Source organism: Peromyscus californicus, unplaced genomic scaffold (genome assembly GCF_007827085.1).
Source record: "Peromyscus californicus insignis strain IS unplaced genomic scaffold, ASM782708v3 Scaffold_3__1_contigs__length_106647218, whole genome shotgun sequence".
Classification (NCBI taxonomy): Eukaryota; Metazoa; Chordata; class Mammalia; order Rodentia; family Cricetidae; genus Peromyscus; species Peromyscus californicus.
Window position 1 is genome coordinate 52964628 of NW_026294551.1, and position 19409 is coordinate 52984036.

The 19409-nt window shown below is 53.2% G+C and overlaps 2 protein-coding genes across 5 annotated transcripts; one reads left to right on the forward strand and one right to left on the reverse strand.

Moving 5' to 3' along the window:
• Positions 1–4313: 4313 nt before the first annotated feature.
• On the forward strand, positions 4314–10241 carry Tnk1 (tyrosine kinase non receptor 1). Of its 2 annotated transcripts, none has more exons than XM_052758137.1 (12): positions 4314–4476; positions 4636–4706; positions 4903–5094; positions 5212–5367; positions 5467–5750; positions 6051–6324; positions 7573–7667; positions 7979–8158; positions 8407–8486; positions 9033–9373; positions 9456–9551; positions 9634–10241. In XM_052758137.1, exons 1-12 carry the CDS (start codon positions 4314–4316, stop codon positions 9745–9747), a joined length of 2046 nt encoding a protein of 681 aa, XP_052614097.1. In that variant the 3' UTR covers positions 9748–10241. The 2 variants fall into 2 exon arrangements, with proteins under 2 accessions (XP_052614097.1, XP_052614098.1); XM_052758138.1 differs by having other exon boundaries at positions 7994–8158.
• Positions 10242–10361: 120 nt separating this feature from the next.
• Positions 10362–15377, reverse strand: Plscr3 (phospholipid scramblase 3). Of its 3 annotated transcripts, none has more exons than XM_052758140.1 (8): positions 15041–15374; positions 14486–14657; positions 13985–14220; positions 13855–13897; positions 13531–13751; positions 13196–13357; positions 11225–11386; positions 10362–11046 (listed from the first exon to the last, which is right to left on the reverse strand). In XM_052758140.1, exons 2-8 carry the CDS (start codon positions 14490–14492, stop codon positions 10990–10992), a joined length of 888 nt encoding a protein of 295 aa, XP_052614100.1. In that variant the 5' UTR covers positions 14493–14657; positions 15041–15374; the 3' UTR covers positions 10362–10989. The 3 variants fall into 3 exon arrangements, with proteins under 3 accessions (XP_052614100.1, XP_052614099.1, XP_052614101.1); XM_052758139.1 differs by having other exon boundaries at positions 14872–15374; XM_052758141.1 differs by having other exon boundaries at positions 13985–14061; positions 14486–15377.
• Between the last annotated feature and the right edge of the window lie 4032 nt (positions 15378–19409).

The following is a 19409-nucleotide window of genomic DNA, read 5'->3' on the forward strand; positions in this document are numbered from 1 at the left end:
CCTCTGAGACTGGGTCTCACTACGCTGCCCAGGCTCACCTTGAACTACCCTGAACTTGGGATCCTGCCCCAGCCTCCTGAGTAGTTGGGATTCCAGACCTCCAATTCCCTGTCTAGCTGGATTATTGTCTGCAGTGATGCATGTGTACAGGAGTTACAGTTTCATTGAGCTATATATTTAAACGTGTTACCAGGTACCGCATGTAAGTTAGACCTCGATAGAGAATTACCACTGAGCTACATCCCACAAGCTTTGCTTCATTTTGAGACAAGACTTTCCCACATAGCTCCAGGCTGACCTTAAACTGGAGATTTCCCTGCCTCAACCTCTGAATGCTGAGATGACAGGGGTGTGCCACCATCCCAGCCACCATCCAGCAATATAGTCATTTTTTAGCATATTCCTACTTATAAAGAAAAGTTTACTGGGCATGGCAACACACACTTATTTTTTTTTTTTTTTGTTTTTTGTTTTTTGTTTTTCAAGACAGGGTTTCTCTGTGTAGCTTTGCGCCTGTCCTGGAACTCACTTGGTAGCCCAGGCTGGCCTCGAACTCACAGAGATCCGCCTGGCTCTGCCTCCCAAGTGCTGGGATTAAAGGCGTGCGCCACCACCGCCTGGCTGGCAACACACACTTATAATTCCAGCACTTAATAGGCTGAGTCAGAAGGATCTCAAGTTTGAAGCTAGATACATAAGGAGATCTGGCTTTAAAATAGAACAAAGGAGAATATAGAGACAATAAAATAATGGTGAAATTCTAGTATAGGAAATATACATACCATTAACATAGTTGTTTTCAAGTATCATATACTGTAGGCAATGCTATAGATTCTGCTTTTATACTGTTGACAGCACAGGTTTGTTACAGGATCACCATAAACACATGAGTCATACGTTATAATAAGACTTTACTTTTTTTTTCCCCTGGAGCTGAGGACCGAACCCAGGGCCTTGTGTTTACTAGGCAAGTGCTCTACCACTGAGCTAAATCCCCAACCCTTTTTTTTTTTTTTTTTTTGAGACAAAGTTTCTCTGTACTGGCTGTACTGGAACTCACTCTGTAGACCAGGCTGGCCTCGAACTCAGAAATTCACTTGCCTCTGCCTCCTGAGTGCTGGGACTAAAGGTGTGTGCCACCACTGTCCAACTCATTGTAGGCATCTTTTAAAAATGTCTTATGGAGCAGTTCGAGGCCAGCCTGGTCTAAATAGTTCCAGAACAGCCAGGGCTATACAGAGAAACCCTGTCTCAAAATCAAACAAACAAACAAAACCAACAACAACAACAAAAACAAATACCAAACAAACAAAAAGATGCCTACAAATGTCACTCGGCAATAAGAAGAGATACTGGCTGAGAATTTTCCAAATCTGATAAAAATTGTGAGTTCATAGGGAAAAGAAATGTAACACAATGCATAGAATAAATTGAAAAGAATCATTATCAAGTACTATACAAGAAAACAGAAATGCCAATGATGTTTTAAAAGCAGGGAATAATGACAGATCATCTACAAAGATCATCAGATTGGATTAGACCGACAGATTGCTTTACAACCAACATACACGGCCCCTACTGTGTGCCTACGCTGTTCTGAGGACTTCAAACACCAAGACGAGTAAGATGGGCCCATTGCCTACCCTGTAGAGCCCACAGCGTACAAGCGCCAGATGAACAACTGCAGCATGTCTAGTTGGAGGACAAGGAACCCGTAAGAAATCCTGCTTCTAGAACTGCAGTGTGATTTCCCTCCAGGGCTGGGACACCCCGTGTAGAGGGCTGTTACCACTAGGGACGGAGGGTGACAGCGCTGTGTTCATGGAGTCATCCTCCCTTGAGACAGGGGGCAGGTCAGATAGTCAAGCCTTGAGGCTTCCTCTCTGGGACCCCAGAAGAAAAGAGAGAGAGCATGATCCTCCTCGGAGTATTCTTCAAGATCCCAGCTGCGTGCCCAGCGCTAGGGAGGCCAAGGCAGGCAGATCTCTGTGAATTCAAGCCTGGGCTACATAGTGAGACCCTGTCTCAAAAAAGCAGGGTCGGGGCTGGAGAGATGACTCAGCGCTTAAGAGCTCTTGCTTGCCTTTCGGAGAACTGTGCTCGGTTTCCAGCACCTACTTCGGTGGCTCGTGCCCTCTTGTAACTCCAGTTTCAAGGGATCCAACAGTCTCTTCTGGCATCTGTGGGCACACACACACACACACACACACACACACACACACACACACACACACACACGGTGTACTTGTAGGCACACAGACATAGGCTACCTAGGGGCTGAGTTATACAGGAAGTGTCAGTGAGAGGAAAGAAGTCCCTTGAGCCACTGAGTGCTCCCCAGCCTCACTTCCTGACCCTGTTTAGGACCAGAGCTGGCTTCCTAACACCACCCCTCTGCCCTGGCTCTATTCCAAAGCATCCTGTGCCTTGGCTTCCCTTCCAGAGTTACAAAATGCCTGTTAGGACCTCTCTCCTAAAGGCCGTGCCTGTGTCCTGCTTCACCCACATTCCCATACCTGGGCACAGCAGTAGGTGCCTACTACTTCGGTGAAATATTTGGGGGGAGGGACAGCATGAGGGACAGGGCTGGGAGAAAGATCTAGGGAGAGTGGGGAAGACTTCCAAGAAAGGTGAGCCGAAGGGAGGTTAACGACGGCCTAGAGGCGCGCTCACCTGTCCAGCAGGTGGGAGGAGCGCAGCCTGGGCGTCCGCTACAAAGGGCCACCAGGGAATTGGTCCTCGATTGCTCCGGGCCAGCTTCCAGGACCCGCCCTCCGCCGCCTGGGGTCCCGCCCTTCTTAGGGTTTAATACCGGCCACTTGGGCGGCTCCGCTGCTGCCTCTTCCGCCTCTGCCAGGTGAGAGTCCGCACCTAGAAGGGGCGCCCGGGGCTGGCACCAGCAGGATCCCTTTGGGGTGCGTCACTGGATCCCTTTCGTGGGTCCTTCCCTTCCCTCCCAGGGTTTCTTCTTGGCTGCCTCCTCCGGTTCCTCCCTTCCTACCTGTGGTCGGACGACGCAGGGTCTTTCTGGGCCTGGACTTTCATCTGCTCTCAGTTCCTAGGCCGCCTGGGGTGGCTCTCCTCGCCTCCCACCCCCACTTCACCCCCCCACCCCACCCGCAATCTAGGACTTCCTCGTGGCTGAACTACAGCGGGATCAGGGAGAGGGCCAGGGGTGTGAAGGAGAGTCTTTGGGCAGGCAGCCCGGACCCAAAGGCCTAGAGCCTGGTTTGATAATGGCTGGTGGAACTGCTGGGAAGCCAGCTCGGGCCAAGTGACGAGTGACGCAGAGGAGCACCTGGGCGCTGTACCTGGAGCTGAGCTCAGGTGGGTGTGGAGGACCACACACCTGGCCGCCTGGGTAGCTTTGTGAACGCTTGGCTACGGTCTTAGCCGTCGGTTAGCAGTCCAGCACAGATACCTATTTAATTTCCAATGTTGTTCTTGCCTTGGGTGTTTAAGAGGCCATGATGCTGGGCGTGCAGCACTGGGGTGAGGTGGCAGTATATCCTCACTATGTGTTTGTGTTTATGTGATCCTTGGTGTCTCAGATATGTGTGACGGTGTATCTAGGCAGCTTTGATTTGTGGAGAAAGTGAACTGTTGGGTCTCAAATATACCTGTGTGAGGGTGTGTGGCAGTATGCCTGCATTTTTGTGGTGGTATATGGGAATGTCTTGGACTTGAGACAACATGTATCTGATTGTCTCAGGCATGTTTTGTAGCATATCTAGGTCTCAGTGTGTGTGTGTGTGTGTGTGTGTGTGTGTGTGTGTGTGTGTGTGTGTGTGTGTGGTGTGTGTGCGTTCAGCAGTGGGTGGGAGGCAGTGTACCTCATATATATGTCTTCCTATGTGCCTGAGGTATGGTGTGCTAGCATATCTGGACATCTCCAGTTTGCGTGTGGTAGGTAAAATGAGGAAGGGAGGTGTCTCTGTTGTACACAAGTGAGTGTGTGCAAAGGTGTGGCTCAGGACTAAATGGGCACAGTGTTTGAGTGTCAGGGGTACAGGGGCAGTATGCCATATTGCTAAAGACGTGGCATAGCTGGACTTGGTAGCCTGGGCAGGCAGTGTTCTGAAATCTCAAATGTGTGGGGGGCAGATTTCTCAGTCTTGGGGATGCGAGTCGGCTACCAGAGGTATGTGCGTATGTGGCCGAGTTCCTCACTACCTCTGATCCACCTCTTGAGTACCTGAGTGTTTCTGATGTGCTGAGGGTGGCAGTTGAGATTCTGTCCTTGTGTCCTTGGTACCTGCTTTAGGCTACACATTTAGCAGACTGCCATCCTCCTTAGAGGTCCGACTCCAGACATGCTCCCTGAAGCCTGTTCCCTGTGGCTACTGCGGCTGCTCCGGGACATACAGCTGGCCCAGTTTTACCGGCCCATCCTTGAGGAACTTAACGTCACTCGGCCAGAACATTTTGACTTTGTAAGGCCTGAGGACCTGGACAACATTGGCATGGGCAGGCCTGGTGAGGACCCTTTGCCCTGAGGCCCTGTAGTTTCCCCAGCCTTCTCCCAGGACCGGCTGTTGGTCCTGCTCCCCCAGCTCCAGACTTCTTGCCTGTCGGCTCTCGGTACTCCACCCCATCCCCACTCCACCCTAGCCCTCTAATTCTGGCCTTCCCCAGCCCAGCGCAGACTTGCTGAAGCCCTGAAGAGGTACCGGTCAGGAGTCAAGTCCAAGAACTGGGTCTACAAGGTATGTGGTGTTGGTGTTGGTGGTGATGGTGGTGCTAGTGTTAATGGTGGTGCTGGTGGTGCTGGTGCTGGTGCTGGTGCTGGTGGTGCTGGTGGTGCTGGTGCTGGCGGTGGTAGTATTATCTGAGGAATGACAAGCTGAGTGGCTGGGAGGGTTAGTCAGGGTCCCCACACCTGAATTCGTACTCCTATTCCAGATCCTTGGGGGTTTTGCCCCTGAACAGAAGGAGATCACTCCACGCTCAGACAGTCTTCAGTGTCTCCATGAGCCAGAGGGGGGACTCAAGTGTCTGATTCCAGAGGGTGCTGTGTGCAGAGGGGAGCTCCTGGGCTCAGGCTGCTTTGGTGTTGTACATCGGGGGCTATGGACACTGCCCAGTGGCCAAAGTGTGAGTGTTGAAGGGGCTTACTTAATCCAAGGTAACCAGCCCCCTTCGTTCTCCATCCTTTACCCTGGCCATGGCCTGTTATCCTGGGTGTTTGATGGTACTTCCGCCCACCCGCAGATCCCAGTGGCTGTCAAGTCCCTCCGGGTCGACCCTGAGGTTCCGATGGGCACAGAGCTGGGAGACTTCCTGCGGGAAGTGTCTGTCATGATGAAGCTGGAGCACCCACATGTGCTGCGTCTGCATGGCCTCGTATTGGGCCAGCCTCTGCAGATGGTGAGCACACACTGCTGTCCTCATAGCCCCAGGGCTGGTGTGCGGCAAGAAGGACCAGTGGGGCCACCCTGTGGCTTACATGGCACTATGTTCCTGCAGGTGATGGAGCTGGCGCCCCTGGGCTCCCTGCATGCGCGCCTGATTGCCCCAGCGCCGACGCCCCCACTGCCTTTGGCCCTTCTGTGCCTCTTCCTGAGGCAGTTGGCAGGAGCCATGGCGTACTTGGGGTCCCGTGGGTTAGTGCACCGGGATCTTGCCACCCGCAACCTACTGCTGGCCTCACCACGCACCATCAAGGTGGCAGATTTCGGACTTGTGAGGCCGCTGGGCGGCACCCGGGGTCGCTACGTCATGGGTGGGCCCCGTCCCATCCCCTATGCGTGGTGAGGGTCTTACTCTGATGGTCTGGCTTGAGGCAGGGCTGGGGAGTCCGGCTTAGGCGGGGCTGGAGAGCAGCAGCCAGTTAGGAACTAGGGCGGGGGTGCGGGGTGGGGGGATGTGTGTTGGGGGTGGGAGTTGTTAGTCTTCTAGAGGAGGCAGGACAGAGGCATCATCAGGTCAAGAAACATAGAAGGGATTTCTGAGGCTGATGGGGCGGGGAGGGAATCCAAGGGAGTGGGCGCACAGTGGAAGATGCTGAGCTGGGCACTGACCTAGCCCCCTTCAACTTCGGTCTGCCGCAGGTGTGCCCCGGAGAGCCTTCGCCAGGGAGCCTTCTCATCTGCCTCTGATGTGTGGATGTTTGGCGTGACGCTGTGGGAAATGTTTTCCGGAGGCGAGGAACCCTGGGCAGGTGTTCCACCGTATCTCATCTTACAGCGGCTGGAGAAGGACCGAGCCAGGCTGCCGCGGCCTCCTCTCTGTTCCAGGGCCCTCTACTCACTCGCCTTGCGCTGCTGGGCCGCTCACCCTGCAGACAGGCCTAGCTTCTCCAACCTGGAAGTGCTGCTTCAAGAGGTGGGGCTCCCCAACGCTGCAGACACACATCGCCTTTCTGCCCTTTATCCGCTCCCCCAGAATTCCAAGACAAGCATGTCTTGATGCCCGGGCTGGAACCTGGAACTCAGCTCTGAACCAAACAGATTCAGCCCCTTCCTGCAGCAGGGTTGGAGCCCTGAGGAGGCAGCTAGAGGCTATAGAGATGTGGCTGGAAGAGGGGGTGTTTGCTTCTTGGCCACAAAGGAGGCTCAGAATAGAGTAGCAGGTACTCATGGGTGCTTGACCAGCGAAGAAAGAGAAATTCTGTGTGGCAGGGCAAGTGGAAGTAATGAGGCTGTAGTTGTGAGCAGACCTTTGGAGCGTTTAGAAGAATTGACCGGTGTGATACACTCTGAAGTGCTTTACGGGTGTCCTCAGTCCCTCATTTTGTCCTGTTTAGCAGCTCCTGGAGGTGGTTATTCTTAATCTCTATTTAACAGACGGGGCAGTTCATCCACTTATCTAAAGTGCGGGTGCTGAGAGCAGCATTGTCCACGTGACTTCAGAGCTGGTCCCTAAACCAGGCTATCTGCTTGTTAAGGCAGTTTGGTCTTCACTCGGAGGGCACGTGGGAGCTGTGGGAAGGGTCCGGATCAGAGTCATTATTTCAGTTGAGCTGGGTCGGAGAATGCTAATAGGGATGTTACTGAGAGTGGCTGGGAGGCAGAAGTGAGAGAAAGAACTCCAGATCAGAGTTGAAGCAGTGGACCTGGGAGGGAGTGGAAATGCCCGAGATGTGTGGGAGATGAATGTGGTGGGCTTGCGTGTGAAATAAAAGGTGTGAACAGGATAGCTCTCCTTTGGTCCCCTTAAGTGGGGGCAAGGTTCCCCTTTGCGGTTTCTCGCGTCCCGTGTCCAGCATGGCATGGAGTCCAGGTCAGCAACCCTACCCCACTTTGGGTTGCAGTGGGGTAACAGGGACGGGGCAGGCAGAGGACACACCCGGTATGCACTTATTTGATGGATGGATGCGAAGGAAGGCCCTTCCTTTGGCTTTCTTTTTTTTTTTTTTTTCGAGACAGGGTTTCTCTGTGTAGCTTTGCGCCTTTTCCTGGAACTCACTTGGTAGCCCAGGCTGGCCTCGAACTCACAGAGATCCACCTGGCTCTGCCTCCCACGTGCTGGGATTAAAGGCGTGCGCCACCACCCCCCGGCTCCTTTGGCTTTCTTGTCGTCCTTATGACTTAGGCCGAAACCCCAGCCACATTTTTTGTTCTGTCTCCACAGGCTTGGCTTTCTGAGGGACGTTGTGTGAGGGAGGTCACAGAGCCAGGTGCTTTGCGGATGGAGCCTGGTGACCCCATCACGGTCATCGAGGGCAGGTGACAACCTTACATCCCCTAAGCGTCCCCAGGGGAGGCATCCTCCCGGTCTTCTCCACTCCTGGTCTCTCCATTTTCCTCCATCTCCTTGAATCTTGTGGGTCTTTTTCTCCCCTCCCCACTGTGCCCCGAGCTCCAGCGCAGTCCTACCCTCCCTGCTGGAGCCCTGCCTGGCCCACAGTGCCCTTTTTGTGTTGGAGAGAAAAAGGCTTCCCTTCCTCCAGGCAGATGTGGCCACAAGACACACAGCTTGATGAGCTGAATGTGGCCCGAGAGCCGCCGCCACTCCCCCTGCTCCGTTTCTTCACCAGCTCCTCTTCCCACAGCCCCGACACCCCAACCTGGAAGGGCCAGAATGGCCGCACCTTCAAAGTGGGCAACTTCCCGGCTTCAGCAGTGACGCTACCAGACTCGGGGGGTTCGCCCGTCACCCATCCAGCCCACAGAGGTCCCCCCGCCCGGGGAGAGAGATGCCGAGGAAGCGTAGATGGGTGAGGTTCTGAAGGGACAGGAGGGGACAGAGCGGGGTCGGAGGGACTGACCAAATCTAGAAACTTCTCTGGAAGAAAACCTGGGAACAGGACTAGCGTGATCTGGGAGTGTAAGAACGGACTCGCCCCCAGCTCGAGCTTCCCCTGTGGGTCTCAGCATGTGTGGGACCCATTTTCTTTTGGGGGTGGGGAAAGGAGGTCATGACGTGGGGGAGTAGCGGAGGATGAACTAGATCACTCTTTGACAGGGAGAAAGAGAAGACAAAGTTTCAGGATCTACCATCAGCACAAGGCCAGAGAAGGAAGGTACCCCTGCAGAGGATGAAAGGTGAGGGCATCGGTACCCAGGGTCTCAGGAACAGCCCTCCGATTCCCCTTCCCAACCCTGAATCCATGTTTGCAGATATGTATGTGTGTTTTCCTTCCTCCAAATTCCATCTTTGGACAGCCTACCTTTACTCTAAGATCTTTGTTTGGGGGTGGGTTGAGACAGGGTTTCTCTATATAGCCCTGGCTGTCAGAACTTGCTCTGTAGCCCAGGCTGGCCTCAAACTCAGAGATCCACCTGCCTCTGCCTCCCAAGTGCTGGGCTTAAAGGGTACGCCACTACTGCCTGGCATACTTTGAGAGCTTAAGAAATTGGAGGCACCTTGCTGTCCCCACTGGACAGTGTCTGCTGGGTCTGGCCCCAAATACTTTGGACCCCTAGCTGCCTTGGTGCCATTTGCATATCTGTCCCACCTAACATAGGGACACCTGAGGACAAGGCCAGCTAGCTTACCTAGATGTTCTTTCAAAATCGCGCAGCTCAGCGCAGACAGACAGAGCAGGAAGGTAAGCCTCCTTTCAAGTTGTTTCTTTCTCAACTCTGAAGGCATTTCCAAGAGTCTGGAGTCAGTTTTGTCCCTGGGCCCCCGACCCACAGGAGGTGGTTCAAGCCCTCCTGAACTTCGACACAGAAGAGCTATGCCCCAGGGACTCCCAGACCGGCCTCCACGCCCACCAGACCGACCTCCACGCCCACCAGACCTGCCTCCACGCCCATCTTTGATCTCCAGCTCTTCTCAGTCCATCCAGCCCCACAAAGCACGGCCTCCCTGGCCCAAAAGAGAACCCTCACACAATCACCGCACTGGAGTACCTGGAGCCAGCAAAGCCTCTGTCCCTTCTGGAGGCCCCTTTTCAGACCCCGAGTGGCAGAGGAAGATTGTAGAGGTGAGGTCTCCACTGAAATGACTTGGGGTTCAAAGGGTGAATAGGCTGGGACAAGCGCTGAGCAAGGATTTGTCCCCCACAGGTAGAGCTGAGTGTACATGGAGTCACTGTCCAGGAGTGCCAAGCGGCCCTTAGAACCACTGGGGGCGATGTGGCTTCGGCTATCCGGAACCTCAAGGTAAAGCTAACCCCTTCTCCGGGTTCCCTCTTCTCCTGCTCTGCCCCCTGGTGGTCAGCTGCCCTCCTTCCCGCTCCCACAGGTAGACCAGCTCTTCCACCTCAGTAACAGGTCCAGAGCAGACTGTCGTCGCATCCTGGAGCATCACCAGTGGGACCTGTCAGCGGCTAGTCGCTACGTCCTGGCGCGGTCCTGAACTCTGCATCCTTGGGGATGGCTACCAGCATGGAGAACCTGGCCCACTTGGGGCCTGGCCTTATGGGACCAAACAGAACCAGGAGGTCTTGACAGAGGCGGACTTCACACCAAGGGAGATCTTACTGGCTGTAAGGAGGTATAGGGAGTGTGCAGGGCACCAGGTCAGGCACTGGGGAGTGTTTCCTCCATGCCCCCACTCCTTGGCCTCTGAGGGCCTAAGAACCTTTGACTAGACCAAGAAGGATCTAGTCCACTCTGCTCACCACATTCCCAATCGAATAGGACTTGGAAGAACAAAAGCGGCAGAGGAATCCTCTACTCAGACAACGACCAAGTAGCTGTACTGGCCTGTGGAACAACCATTAGCACGTCTTTAGCTACCTCACTAGACTCTATGGGGCACCCGGCTTAGATACGGACTCGGGGCAGTATCTTAGACACAAAATCACCATGGGTGATAAAGACTGCGTTTTTGGACTCAAGGATGTTTTCTTTTTTCTTTAATCCAAACAGTATAGATTATGAGACGGCAACTCTAGCCCGGAGGCTGCCATTCCCTTTGCTTTATCCCACGTCAGTTCGTTCTTTGTCCATCACATACATCTTCCAATGTGTAAAAAGTTGCAAAGTTTATATGAGTACAACATACAAAGACACTCCCCTGCATCGGGGAGGGAGGGGTGAACGGTTAAATAAGGCACAGAAGCCGCAGAAGGCACCAGCGGGCCCAGGGGGTTAGGGAGTTGGCACTGGGTCCCAACCTCTACAGCTGCTAATGAGGCGGCGGGGATCCCCTCAAGGTGCCACAGTCTGAAGCTAAACTAATTGGCTAAACCAGCGTAAGAGTGGCCTGTCTGCCGTCTTTGGTGCTGCTGGCTGTTTACCCACCAGCCCTCTTGTGAGTCCTGGATACTATAGGCCTCCTCCTGTGCAGAGGCCCTGGAGGAGGGAGTGGGTAGAGAAGTCCAAAATCTACCGTTGTGTGGGTAGGGACTGCCGGGAGACGGTAAAACACTGTGAGGAAAGGTCTCATACATACTCCTCTGTGGGCCATGGCAATGGGTGAAGGAGGAAGGAGGGGAGGGGAGGGATGGGACACAATGGCTCTCAACCACTCAGCCACCTGTCTGTCCGCTGCAGTGTATACCAAGGAAGGGGTTGCCTCAGGAGGGGGAGGCCAGGGCAGGTGACCATCTTGAATTCTGGATGAGGCGATGGTCTCCTCACACTGAGGTGGCTTCTAACTGGTGATGGCAGAGGGCCCAGCGCCGCCTCGCTTCTCGAAGAACATGTAGTCCTAAGGGAAGGTCACGGTCAAATGGGAGATCTGGCTGGGTCCAGCTCGTATGACTTAGCTCTGGACCTGACACCCACCATCCATGGGACTGGCCTTCCAGTAAGGGTCCAGGAAGTAAACCAAGCTTCAAGTAAGGGGAAAGGAGAAGCAGGCAGAAGGGCAGGGACAGCCCACTCACAATGAGGAACGTGGCTCCCAGCAGCACGGCCTTTGCTCTTACATCCAGATCTATTGGGAACTGGAGGCCAAAGTCGTCAGCGTCTGTAAGGGCTTCTCGGAGCAATCCTCCCCACTGCTTGCTGATGCGACCCACGCTTCGAGATTCATCCTTAGTTTTCACCTGTTGGGAGGGAAGAAGGACCCAGCTGGGAAAGTGCGACCCATCCCACTCGCCTCCTGTCTCTACAGTTGCATGTGTTAGTGGTGGAGACTGTATACTCAGTGACTCCTCCCAAATAGCGTTGGGTTTCCATACGACGCCAGGGGAAACATACCCCAGGTTACATGAATACACGGTAAAGATTAGGATTTAGAGTCAGATCTGTTGCTTTCCAAAGGCCATGCATGGCATAACTGTACTCAGTGATAAGTGACCAGTTGCTAGGCTGGCTTTGATTACCAGTACTTCTGACACCCATGCTTGGTACTGTATGCAAAGTACGTGCCCTGTGCAAAGGAGCCTAGCCGAGAGGGCAAAGGGAGGTGCCAAAGATCCTCTCCAAAGTGTGCTTTTAATCCTTTCCAGCACTGCATATGAATCCCATCTAGAGGCTAGCCAATCCTAGCAGACAAGGTGCCAAGGGGCAGCCTCTGAGGACCGTGATTCCCACTGGCTTCTCCAAGCTCAGCAAGAACAAGCCATGTGGAAGTCAGTGGTGACTCAGTGACTTTCTGGTCCAGAGACTAGAATTGAAGCAGTTTCCTCTTACATCCTGTGCATCCTCTTCCCACCTTGCAGGGAACTTCCTGCAGCCTAGTTCTGCACTCAGCAAGGTCGTCTGCTACCAACTCGGCATTCCCGAGAGCACAGATCAAGTATGGACCACTCGAAACTGTCAAAGGGACACTTGCTCCCTGAGAACCCCACAACACACACATTCCCATCCAGGGATCACACAATTATCTCCTTTCCAGCTGGTTCTCAGGACAGCAACTCCCTCTGACTACAAAGGTGACTCACTTTCTACAGACAACCTGAGGTGAGGTACCTCTACGGGACGAACCCTGTTGTTTCTCCTTTATCTGAATGGAGAATCATCCTTTAAAAAACTCGGTCCGGGCGGTGCCTCTGTCTTCTAAGAGCCAAAGTTTCACAAGCCTCATACTGAAATCCTCACCACTTGAGGAGTTCTGTCTCTGGACTGCTGAGAGGAAGCCACAGTGAGAAGGACATCACCTGGACTTCAGGTTGGACTGGTCACTTGGACTTCTAGGTTTGCAGGACAAGCCAAGGATTAAATTGCTGCAGGGTCCAGCAGCTACTCGGGTCCAGCCCATGGCAAACTTAAACACTGAAAGAAGACTAAAATGGCAGTCCTCCACCTTAGATCTAGGCTGGCCTCGGATTCTCCCCCAGTTCCCCTACAGGGCTGGAGGGAACACTCAGCCTTGGCCTGAAGATGAATTTTTGTTGTTGTTGTTTCAGACAGGGTCTCTCTATAATAGTCCTGACTGTCCTAGAACTCACTATGTAGACCAAGCTGGCCTCTAACTCACAGAAACCACATTCCTCTGCCTTCTGAGTGCGGGATTAAAGGTGTGCATCACCATGAAATCTTTTCTGATGTGCTTTTACAGGCTCACAGGACCATCTCACTTCTGAATGGAAGAAAACAAAGTCCAGTAGGGATCACAACAGATTCAGAATTGTCAGATTGAGGGTCTTGACCCTAATCCAGCCATTATCATAGAAGCTACCATCTTGTTTTTCTAATTACATTTATTGGTTGATTGATTGTGTGTGCTCCATGGCATGTGTGTAGAGACCAGAGGATAGTTTGCAGGAGTTGATTCTCCTGTACCATATGGGGCTCACAGCTAGAACTCGGGTTGTCAAACCTGGTGGCAAGTCCCTTTGCCCTCTGAGCCATCTCATCAGCCCCCATCTTGGTGTATGAAGAACCTAGGAATCACTCCCTATTTATAATACCTCGAAGTTGGTGTCTGTACCACAGCCACAGGTCCAGCAAGGCCCCACAACTCGAAGGACAGTCTGGCGATCAGCATCCAGGATAGAAAACTTAGGAAGGAAAGGATGCCAGGTCTGCAGTACATGGCCAATGGTGGTACCAGGTGGAGCCTGCACTTCCATCTGGAGACGAGGCAGACAGGGTCAGTGTCAAGCCAGGATACCTTGGCCAGAGCTCTTCACTGGTGCCAATTGTCTTCTGACTATTCACTAAACCTCCTGCCGCTACTAAAGCCACAGTTTTAAAGCTGCTCCCTACACCGCTCACCAACCACCACAAAACCTGCCCTACCCACCTCCTGAAGGCCACAGGGGCAGCAGCTGCAGCCACAGTGAAGTGGGCGGAGGAGGCGGAGCACCTCGCGGTCCCCGGGGTCCGCCAGGCGGACACGAAGCGGCCGGCGGGCACCACAGCACAGACGGGCACAACAGTTGCTTTCTTCAGCTGCCTGACCCAGTTGCTGTCCGGTCCCGGCGCGAAGTTCATACCTATTACAGGTCTCCCAGCCTAGGAACGCTGTTAAGGGGGTAACATGCTGGGGCTCAGGGGCCTCACCTGGCCCAAAGCTCACCACCGCAGCAAAGACCATGAAGCCCAACCTGCTCCTCCTCCTACTCACTTTCCACTCGTTCAGCCTTCTGATGAATGAAGATCTGATCAATCTGTAAAGAGTTAAGAGCAGCGTTGACCTTATCCATCAGCCCGGACCGTATCCATCAGTTCCCTCAGCCACCCTCCCTCCCACTCACCTGCACTAGGAATTCGAGGCCAGGAGGCACCCCAGGCAGCGGCAAGAATGGAGCAGGAGACCCTGGGGCCACGGGGCCTGGCGAGGGGAAGAGAGCGAAGCCGGGCGTAGGGGCCGGCACCTGGGCAGGCACTGGGGCCTGTCCGGGTCCAGGATGCAGGGCAGGCTCTGGATACCCAGCTGTCACGGGGTAGGGAGGTGGGGGCGAAGGGGCGTAGCCTTTGGGGGGTAAGTAGCCTGTAGGGGTGCAGGGGCAGGTTAGAAAGTTACCTGTGGCCTCATCTTCCTCTTTCTCAGCCCAAGGGCCAGGAGTACCCGCGGGAAACATAAGAAGAGGCAGAGAATGATGGGGCGGGGAGGGGGGGCAGGGCGGTGGCTCCCCAGGAGGAAGGGAGGGCCCCACGCAGCCAGTCTGAGCACATTCCTGGAGAATGTGTTCGACACCCGGCACCCAAGTTCGTGAGGGGGAGATAACGCAGACCCCAGCCTAGCGCCCACGTACCTGCCATGGGAAAGGGGAGGGGAGCCTTGGGCTGTCGGCGGCGTCCGGGAGGCTTAGTTCTGGAGTGGAGACAAGCTTGGGAACGGCCAGACAGACACAGACACAAAGACGGACAGGCAAAGGCGAGGAGGCAGCGGCGCCTAGCGCAGGCCCAGGGTCTCTTGGGCGGCGCCTATGACTCGGGGAGAAACCGAAAGTGTCAGCGGGCGGGGCGGGGTACCTGGGACCCTGAATTTCCTTAGGGGACCCAGGACCGCCCCCTCCCTTTGTTCTCCCATTTTCCACGGAGATGGCTGTTGGCAGACGGCAGGACAGATGGACCTGCGGTCAGACAGACGACCTGACCTCGAGGAAGGTCTGCCTGGCCCCTCTATGGTCCGGCTCACCTGAAGCCCCCAGAATAAGCCGGGGGGGCCACGCACTCCAGGGCTCACAGGCTGGTGGAGGCGGGCCCGGGATCTGGCCCCACCCCCGGGTCGCCTAAACCCCGCCCCCCACTCCGGGCGGGGCGTCTGCGCAGAAGACAGGCGCTTCTCCTCCCCCGGGGCCGCGGACCTTGGACCTTGTGCGCCTGGCTCGCCTTGCTCGCCGTGGGCCCGCCCCTTCCGCTCGGACTGCAGAGGCGTGGAGACCCGGGCTGTCGGAGGGGACTGCGGCCCAGTCCCTACGCCGCGACCCTAACCTTCTCGGCGGGCGGCTGTGCTGCCTCCCCACCGCGTGGCTGCTCGGGACCCCGCGATCCTCCTCCCAAGGGCGGGTCGGGCGTCGCTGACGCAGCGGAGCACCATTCACACTCTCATTGGCTTCCAGAGTTGGCTCGGCGTTCTCCTTCTAGCTCAGGGCGACCTCGCCGTGTTCTCTCCCTGTCGCAGCGTTGACCCACTCAGGCACCTCTCCGTTCAGGCGCACCCATTACACGCGTGACAGGCTGCCAAGAGGTATCAAGAATGAAATGTGCGTGAGGTGAGGCTCAGAAAAAAAAAAAAAACCGCTTGAACAGAACAGAACAGGTCCCCCATTCCTCTGCATAGTGGCACACGCTTGTAATCCCAGCACTTGGGAAGGAAGAGGCAGGAGGATAGCTACAAGTATGAGGCCAGTCTGTTCTATATGGCGAGTTCCAGAACAAGCCAGGGCTACAATAGCAAGACTCTCAAAAGACCCTCTTCCTCAATAGAAGAAAGTATAGCATCTAGGTAGGTGTGGATCACGTCCGAAGTTGCAGCACTTTGAAGACTGAGGCAGGAGGGTCACCGTGAGTTCCAGGTCATCCTGGGAGTGAGACGCTATTTAAAAACAAACAAAACCAAAGCAGCCCACCACTTCTGCCTGGGTCTTGTTGTCAGTTATATTTTAATGTCTGAGATGAGGTGCAGACACAGGAACTCTGAGAATTCTGGCCTTTATTGTACAGCCCAAACTGAGAACTACTATATTAGAAGAATTCAGGAGCTGTAGGCAGGCAAAGGCAAGGAGGAGGTGCCTGCAGAAATCTGAGCATAATGTGATGGATTGGACCAGAAACCAGGGCAGTAGCAGCGGTGGTGATGTGCATTTGAGGAAACATGACTTCATTATGGCTCAGAGATAGGCTGTAAGAAAAAGAATTGGAAGGTGAGTCACACTTGGCTTGGGAGACCCTTCGGCACAGCACAGATCTCCCCCCCCCCCCCAACCCCTTGCTCTGATCAGTCATTTACTGCCTACACTCGAATCCCTGGTTTCATGTATCTTCTCCCTGTTGACTCGTTACTTCCAAGATCCTGTTCCTTTTCCTTTGGTGACTTCTGACTAATGCTGAAAACACAGCTGATGAGTTGAAGCCTTAACAGCTTCCAAAGTCTAAACCAGCCCACTTTAGGGATGAAAGACTGAGCACACTGGCCTGGACGGTCTTCAGACCATGGCTGAAGTCTGCATTTTTTTTCATTTCTTGTTTTGTTATTTTGTATGTATGGGTGTTTTGCCTGCATGTGTGTCTCTACACCAGGTGCATGCAGTGCCAGTGGAGGTCCGAAGAAGATGTTGGATCCCCTGCAACTGGACTCAAGAGGTGTATGTTCCAGGAATCAAATCCAGGTCCTCTGGAAGAGTGGCCAGTGTTCTTAACCACTGGGTCACCTCTCGAGCCCCTGGAATTTGTATTTCTTGGTTTTAGGAGAATTTAACTTTGGGAGGTGATAAAGGAGAACGTGAGCCACAACTCACCCCGTTAGCTTACAACTACATATGCAGAACAAGTTCATTTTTCTTCTTCTTTCTTTCTTTCTTTTACTTGAGACAGGGTCTCAGTATGTTGCTCTGGTTGTCCTGGAATTAGGACCAGGTTAACCTCCAATTCACAAAGATGTGTCTGTCTTTGCCTCCTGAGTGCTGGGATTAAAGGCATACACCATTATGCCTGGGTATGTAGTTCATTCCACTAATAACAAACCTGACTACATGCCTTTAAACCCAGCACTCGGGAGGCAGAGACAAGGTCAGCCTTGTCTGCATAGTGCGTTCTGCTCAGCTAGGCTACACAGTGAGAGCCTGCCTTTAAAAAAAGAAAAAAAGAAGCCTGCCCCTGACGTAATGATCAGGAACTGTCCCTATTCTTATTATCAATATCATCTTTACAGTGCCCTCATGTGTGTGTGTGTGTGTGTGTGTGTGTGTGTGTGTGTGTGTTAGGAAGCCCATACGTGCTAGTCAAGTGGTCTACTACCCAGCTATATCCCAGCCCTTACCTTCTATTTTGTTTCCCTGTCCGGGTTTATCATACTGACCTCCATGGTTCAAGGCACTCTCTTCCTGAACACTTCTACCAGCTGGGGACCAAGTGTTCAAACATATGAGCCTGTGGGGACCCTTCTCATTGAAATCACAATTGTCCGTTTGAGGTGGACTCATGTAGCCTATGCTGGCCTCAAAACTGCTGTGTATCCGTGGATGACCTTCAACTCTTGATCTCTGATCCTCCTGCCTCCATCTCCCAAGTGCTAGAATCATAGGCCTGAGCAACAGGCCGGGCTTGCCAAAATTTTTAAGGGTCACACCAACAAAAATATGCATTAGTGTAGGAGAATTCCAGGAGCTGTCCCAGTAGGACACAGGCACCCAGGGCATGCATGGGGACCCATGGGTGGGAGCAAGAGATGGGTCTGTGGGCTGAAGCTCCTTTGGGGGGCCCACAGCATTCTCTGTATGTGTTAGTTTCCCACGACAGGACTGGACTACATAATTTGAAGGGAGCCCAAAGCAAAGGTGGGGGACCCAAGGGTCTGGTTCACCAGGCTTCAAACCACAGCCAGGTTGTCAAGTGGTTCACAGTAGGGACTTCATCTTACTAAAGCAGGATCAGGTGGAGAGTGCCTTGAACCATGGAGGTCAGTATGATAAACCCGGACAGGGAAACAAAATAGAAGGTAAGGGCTGGGACATAGCTGAGTAGTAGACCACTTGACTAGCATGTATGGGCTTCCTACCACCACATGTGCGCCTTTCATTGGGGGCAGGCTTTGGGGTTTCAAAAGCCCACACCATTCCCAGTTAGCAGTCTGTCTGGTGCTTGTAGATAGAGATGTGAGCTCTCACACTGCCCTAGTGCCACCCCGCCTGCCTGCTGCCATGCTCCCTGCCATGCTGGCCATGGACTCACCCTCTGAAACTATAAGCCCCAAATAAACTCTTCTAGAAATTGCCTTGGTCATGGTGTCTAATCACAGCAATAGGAAAATAACTAAGACCCAAACCAAAGCAAAGCTGTTGGCATAGGAATCTGCAGCCCAGAGCTGGTGTGATGGCTCAGCACCTAAAAGCCCTTGCTTTGCAAGCCTGAGGACTTATTCCCAGAGCCCATGCTTGAAGGAGAGAACCAACTGTAGCTGGAGAGTTTTCTCCCTGGGTCCCGCCAAGCCCCGGCAGTCCCTTAGCCCACTTATAAAATAAACATACAGACGCTTATATTATTTAAACTGCTTCACCATTAGCTCAGGCCTATCATTATCTAGCTCTTACTCTTATATTTAGCCCGTTTCTATTAATCTATACTTTGCCACGTGGCTCGTGGCTCACTGGTACCTTACATCTTCCTTGTCCTGGAGGCGGCTGCAGGCAGTCTCCCCCTTCCCTTCCTGTTCCCTCAATTCTCCTCTCTGTTAGTCCTGCCTGTACTTCCTGTCTGGCTATTGGCCAATCAGTGTTTTATTTTTTAACACATTTGCCATACAGAACATCACACAGCAACCAACTCCTGAGATTTGGCCTTTGATCTTCAACTCCATACACATACAGTAATAATAAATTTAGAAAACTGAAAGGAACCTGCAGCTGAGCAGAGACTAGGGTAGGAAATAAAAATCCTAGTCTTAAAAGTATGCAGATACAGTGGGGCAATAAGGGGTGCACACCTGTAATCCCAGCACTTGGGTGGTACAGGGAGGCAGATCTCTGTGAGTTTTAAGCCTACCTGGTCTACAGAGTGAGTTCCAGGACAGCCAGGGCTATATAGAGACCCAGTCTCAAAAAAAAAAAAAAAAAAAAAAAAGCCCCACCCCCCAAACAAAAAAGGTCAGGAGTTCAAAAATCACCCTCCTCTAGATAGGGACTTTGAGGCCAGTCTAGGATACAAGAGACCCTATCTCAAAAAGATAAAATCTCACACACAAACAAGAGCCTAAAAGGATGACTTAAAACCTAGTAACTTACTACTGTACTGCACAGAAGAGTTTAGGCAACTTACCGCCTTCTGTAAGGCCTGCACCCACCATCTGGGATCTTTTAGTCAGTTCCTGGATGCTACACTGTCCTTACTCCTATTCATCAGGTTTTTCTCTTACCTCAGGGACTTGGGGTTGCTTCTCTCAGCCTGTCTTGGTAGCTATTCCTTTTGCCTGGAATACACTTCTCCCTTTTGGCCATGGTCAGAACAGGACATCCAGTA

Bases quoted from the DNA above. Each gene is read 5' to 3' on its own strand.
- Plscr3 (XM_052758140.1), bottom strand. The intron at 13,752-13,854 runs GTGAGTAGGAGG...CCCCCTTAACAG, and splicing joins GAAGGCTGAACGAGTGGAAA to CGTTCCTAGGCTGGGAGACC. The intron at 11,387-13,195 runs GTATTATAAATA...CCCTCCCAACAG, and splicing joins GTACAGACACCAACTTCGAG to GTGAAAACTAAGGATGAATC.
- Tnk1 (XM_052758137.1), top strand. From the start codon at position 4,314: ATGCTCCCTGAAGCCTGTTCCCTGTGGCTACTGCGGCTGCTCCGGGAC. The intron at 5,751-6,050 runs GTGAGGGTCTTA...GGTCTGCCGCAG, and splicing joins CGTCCCATCCCCTATGCGTG to GTGTGCCCCGGAGAGCCTTC. The intron at 8,487-9,032 runs GTGAGGGCATCG...TCAACTCTGAAG, and splicing joins ACCCCTGCAGAGGATGAAAG to GCATTTCCAAGAGTCTGGAG.